Genomic DNA, 6,239 nt, shown 5'->3' with positions numbered 1-6,239 from the left:
GATCTGAGTTGCCACTAGCACAAACGGACAACCAACATTTCGTTACATTTGTCAAAGAATGTCTTCAACCGAGGTACGCTGGGGTAAGTCGAAATACTCTTCGTTCTGATACAATAGAATATTTTTTAAATGCAAAGAAAACATTGATTGCCGATTTAGAAAAATATGGGAGTGTAATATCTTTAACTTCGGATTTATGGGAAGGAATTAATAAAAGAGGTTATATGACTGCAACTGCACACTATATAGACCCACTTTGGATCATGCATAAAAAAATAATTGCTTTTAAAATTATTGAGTACCCGCACAATGCTCCCAATATATTTAGTGCTATTATGAACGTTATTAGAAAATATAAATGCGAGAGTAAAATTCGTTCTTTTACGTTCGACAACGCTAATGTAAATAAGCCTGTTATCGTGAAATTGCAAAGAGTACTTCAACCTGAATTTGGTGGTTTTTTATTTCATATTCGATGTGTATGTCATATTTTAAATTTAATAGTACAAGATGGTTTAAAACATGTTAAGGATGAAATTCAACGAATTAGAGATGCACTAATTTATATTACTATTTCACCTAGTAGAAAACAAGCATTTGAGGACTTTTGTGCCGAACATGGGGTGTCGCATTCAAAAACTTTTATTAGTGACGTAGCGCATAGATGGAACTCCACATATTTATTATTAAAATCATGTGAAGGTTTCGAACATTTAATTACTGAATTTTATAACAGTAGGAATTTTAGAGACGACGAGGAAACTGTTTTGATTGAGTCCGATTGGATTTTAGTTACTAAAATTAAACATTTTTTGAAAAGTTTTTATGATGCTACAAATATTTTGTCTGGTGTTTATTATCCTACTAGTTGTATGGTCCTTCAACGTCTTTATCTAGTTGCTAGGGCTTTTGATATACTTAAAAATGACCCCGATTTTAGTTCAGTTATAAATGCCATGGAATTAAAGTTTAGAAAATATTGGGAAGACTTGCCCATGTTATTTCCGTTAGCATGCATCATGGACCCCCAATATAATTTATCTGGTACTAAATTTATAATTGAGCGAATGTCAGAATCTTTAACTTTTAACATACCTATTACCTATAGGAATTTGGAAGCAACTTTATCTGAAATGTATGTAATATATGCTTCACGAATGGGTACACAAGTTACTCGTGTACCCTTCGGCTCTACAAGTACTCCTCCCACTAATTTAGGAGATGACGACGCTGAAATTTTAAATTTATTTGAAGGTATGAACTCATATAGGTATGGTCAAATTGGAAATGCATATGATTCCTCCAGTCATAGTAGTTTGTCTTCTACTGCATGTACTAGTGAAAATGCGTTGCCTGCTGAATTACTTGATTACTTTAATCATAATTGGCCTAGTAACAATGCATTAAGGAAAAATTCAGAAGAAGTAGTTGACTTCTGGCGAAAGTATGAACGCCGATGGCCAATAGTTTCTGCAATGGCAAAACATCTACTAACACCTCCGGTTAGCATTGTAGTTTCGGAATCTGCTTTTAGTGCAGGATCTAGGGTTCTCTGATGTTAGGAATCGACTAAAAGAAGATGTTTTGGAAGCATTAATGTGCGTGAAGGACTGGCAAAACGCTCATTTTCGACTGCAAAATAAATATGCCGAAATTGCATGTAGTCAAGTAAGTGATATTTAGTTTAATCATATTTATGATGAATTTTTATTTTAATACCTTTATAATTTTTTAAAAAAAATTGTACACGTAACAAATTGTTCGAGTACAATTTTTAACTCCGCCTACTCGAAATAAGAACTATTGAAGTAACCGGTCCCAAGCCCGGATAAAGGAGAAGGGTTTATATTTTATTATTTTTATTATTTTAAAAAGGAAAAATATTTGGAAAAATCATTTTACAATTTCTCATATCATATTTAATTTTATCATTTATAAAATAATGATTTTCAATCAATATGTTTTCTTCAAAATAAACTTGAAAATTAAAATATATTAAAATATATTAACTAAAAATTATTTATAACTTATAAGTAAAAAATTAAATTATAATTAAAAAAAACTTATAAGTTATAAGTAAGTATTATTTATAAGATAAAATCATAAAAAAATACATTATAATTAAAATTACTTATAAATTATAACTTATAAGTTATTAGTAAAACATACTTTATCTAAATAAATTGTTTACAAAATAAAAATAATTATAAGATAAAAATTTATCAAAATTGTATTTCTTAAAAAATATTTAGAAAGAAAACGTGTATAAAAAATTAAAAATTAAAAAAGGAGCTCATGGGCCGAGCTTGAGCTCGTGAGCTCGGCTCGTCCCCACCCACGAGCCACGAGCTCGTTGGGCAACGAGCCCGAGCACGAGCCGAGCTCGTAGGGTAACGAACCGAGCCGGCTCGGCTCGACCCATTGACATCGCTACTGTTAGATCTAATAGACTGTGATTTTAGTAATGGTTGATAATCTGATTGTAAGTATTATGCCCTAAATCCAATCAACTTTGGACATAAATACTTTTATATATAATTAATACAATTAAATGGTAGATCTATTATTTAATTAATAGATAATTAAATAAATAATAGAGTCCGTAGATTCAAATATTTGTAATTTGTTAATCACAGGGAGTTGTGATTGTGAGATACAAATTACATTTGATTGAATCTTAAATCATCCGTGGTCGTAAGTAATAACGAGATACGAATATCGTTATTACGGATAGACCATCACGTGTGGTATTTCTTACTTATGAAGTAAGTAACTGATCCCACAAGTTAAAGTGTGGTGACACTTAAATGAACACGTGGATGTTTTGTTATAGAACAAAACATTGGAGACCCGTCGAGAGATTCCACATGGATAACTATCTGAGTGTCAGTGGTTAATCTCTAACGTTCGGTAGTGGAATCGGTCCTTTGACTTGAGGTTGTCATGGTGCCTTATATGAGGACAGTCATACTTTGACGATGTTGGATGTTGTTCTGAAAAGGGCCGCTAATACGACATCGTTCGGGTACGTCAAGAATCGTATGAAGGTTGTGATTGATCAATAAAGGATTCGTCACTCTTAGTTAGTAGGAGATTATGATCTGCGTTTCATTCAATTAAGTCGATGATGAAATTCTTGGCCAATGTGTACTCATAAGTCGAAAAAAGAGTTTTCGACTTATATTGACTTAATAGTGGAATGAAAGATATGATCGATGATCGAGATTGACACAATTCCATATCTTGTAATTGATCGGATCATATTGACGAAGGGATTATAGTTTCACGGTAAACGAACGAATTTGATTTTGTCATATCACGTGACATTTCCCGTCACATGTATTGCCCTGACACATTGCTAAATGTCAATCAGGGACGGCGAGTGTGAATTGACGATAAATTAAAAAGGTGTTTTAATTTATCAATTTTGATTAGATCAAAATAATATTTCACGTCGTTAGACATCGTAGTCGGGAACCTAATGGGTCGATCACAAAAGAGAATTGAAAAATTGCAAATTGCCAGTTGGTTAATTTAACAATCGTTGGATAAATTAATTAATTGGATTTGTTATTTATATTTCCGAATTAATTAATTGGATTAATTAATTCACGAGCCGAGTTTAATTAATTGGATTAATTAAATATTGGATCGGACCGGGCCGAGCCCGTTTGGATTTATATAAATACATGGCTAGAGTTTGAGGTCCATATGGTTTTCATTATTCTTGCTGGCACAAGAGAAAACCCTAGAAGTTGCAATCTTATTCTCTGTGTGGATCACCGTTGGAGGCTGGACAATTGGACAGCTGTGGTGGCGAATCAAGGTTGATGGAACGAAAGGAAAAGCAAAAGGATTGCAGAATTCTTCAAAGGTACAATCCTTATCACAATTTCTATCTAAACACAAAGGCGATTCTTGGTGGGAATCGAAAATTATTTTAAATTTCGCTGTGCATGTATAAGTAGATTCCCAACAGTGGTATCAGAGCCAGGTTTGTGTTTATTAGAAATTGTTTTGCATGTTGGAATAATTAAATGTTAATTGTTTTTTTTCCTTGTTTTAGCGATTAACGAAATAAATAATTTTTCATATTCAGAATTAGATTTTGAATAGAAATTATTTTTGGGTTGAAATCTGATTTCGTATAATGAAAAAAAAATGAAAAGGAGGTTGGATCTGCCGGCGCGGGTGGCTGCCAACGGCGTGCTCGGCGCTGCAGAAGAAAGCAGCAGCGCACGCGCGCGCTGCTGAAAAGGCCGGAAGCCGCCGCTCTCAAAGTGGCGGTTTCCAGCCGCGATGATTAAAACCGCCCCTGAAACTTGGAGAAGAGAAGGGCAAAATTTATTTTAGGGTTTCTGCTAATCAGGTGAGAAGAGTGTAGACGGGGGCTTGGGCTGCGATTTGGGAAATTGTGGGCCCTTGGCTGCAATTCTGTAAGAGGGGTCATTTTGCAATTTTATAATTGAGGGTTGCTGTGCAATTTTCAAATTTCGGGGTCCTTCTGTTAAGTTTAAATTTGGGTCAAATTGATGTTTTCAAAAGTTGTTTTAGATTTAGATATTAAAAATGGATTTAAATTTGAATTTCAAATGGATTTGTCCTATAATTTTAATTTTGGCCCAAATTAAAATTTTATTTAAAATTGACGACATTTTATATTTTCGTTAAAATTGGATTTGACTTAAATATTAAACTTTGACCCAATTGAATTTTTCTTTTATTTAGGAGTGTTATCCTATATTAAAATATTAATTCAATTTAAATTAAAGTTTGACTTTAATTTAATACTTAATTAAAATTTGATTTTAATTGGTTATTCACCCGAATATATTCTTGTAATTAGAATTGGATTCTAATTTCACATTTAATTAAAATTTGATTTTAATTAAATTCATTCGCCCTTAAATATTGGAATTAGAGTTAGACTCTAGTTTTGTCATTTAATTAATATTTGATTTTAATTAAATTCAACCGCCTTACATTTTGAAATTAGAGTTTAACTCTAATTTGATATTTAATTAAAATTTGATTTTAATTAAATTCATTCGCCCTTAAATATTGGAATTAGAGTTAGACTCTAGTTTTGTCATTTAATTAATATTTGATTTTAATTAAATTCAACCGCCTTACATTTTGAAATTAGAGTTTAACTCTAATTTGATATTTAATTAAAATTTGATTTTAATTAAATTCATTCGCCCTTAAATATTGGAATTAGAGTTAGACTCTAGTTTTGTCATTTAATTAAAATTTGATTTTAATTAAATTCAACCGCCTTACATTTTGAAATTAGAGTTTAACTCTAATTTGATATTTAATTAAGATTTGGTTTTAATTAAATAATCCCGCAATATAATTGTTGAATTAGAGTTGGACTCTAATTTGTTATTTAATTAAAATTTGATTTTAATTAAATATTCCCGCTAATTAAATATTTGATTAATATGATTAATTAATTATTTAATTATTCCGATCCATTTGTCTAAAAGAGTTTAGACGACTTAATTGCTGGAAACTTGAAACTTATTTGCATATAATATTAGATATTATATAGGTATACATTTATGTGATGAATGTATTATTAGTGGACGATTATGGACTCGACCATATGGATGTGTTGAATGATTAATTTTTATTTTTGTCGTTTTATGGGCCTGCGAGCTCTTAATTATTTTGGACCTGCGAGCCCGTTATTATTGTTATTATTTTGGACCTGCGAATCCGTTATTATTATTGTTACTATGGGCTTGCGATTCCAATTTCATTTAGGCCTGCGTGCCAATTAGTATAGGATACATGTTGGAATTGAACTAATTGAAGAGACAAGAAGAGGTGGAGACCATGGAGATGGTGCATTGACACTGTTCAATGCCATACCCCCTAGGAATTGACCAACTAGTCTTCCTTATGGCTCGGGAAGACTAGATAGTAAAAGTCCATTATCGTCCACACTATTATATTATGTTATATATATATATATATATATTTATTTATTTATTTATTTGCATAGTAGATGTATAATAATAGTATATATATGATTGTATTGTTATTGATGAGACTCATGAATGCAAAATCCCTCCATAAAATATTAAGTCACATTTGTAATCGCCTTCTATCATTATAGTGAAAAACCAAAGTCCCAAATCGTCTCAGCTTGTTGAGTACACTCAAGGCTGGTCCATTAGGGATATGTTTGACACTATGAAATATTTGATATTTCTGAATGATGGGTTTGA

The 6,239-nt window shown here is 31.6% G+C and overlaps 1 protein-coding gene across 1 annotated transcript in view; it reads left to right on the top strand.

Annotated features, from left to right (window-relative positions):
• Positions 1–6,239, top strand: part of LOC111406643 (65-kDa microtubule-associated protein 6-like) — a 16,262-nt gene that overhangs the window by 2,939 nt on the left and 7,084 nt on the right. Inside the window, exon 7 of the mRNA XM_023036033.1 lies at positions 2,463–2,476. Within this exon, the coding sequence (XP_022891801.1) occupies positions 2,463–2,476 (14 nt within the window). The remainder of the gene's footprint in view (positions 1–2,462; positions 2,477–6,239) is intronic.

Source organism: Olea europaea, chromosome 1 (assembly GCF_002742605.1).
Source record: "Olea europaea var. sylvestris chromosome 1, O_europaea_v1, whole genome shotgun sequence".
In the NCBI taxonomy this organism is placed as follows: Eukaryota; Viridiplantae; Streptophyta; class Magnoliopsida; order Lamiales; family Oleaceae; genus Olea; species Olea europaea.
This window is presented reverse-complemented; position numbering and strand designations above follow the sequence as displayed.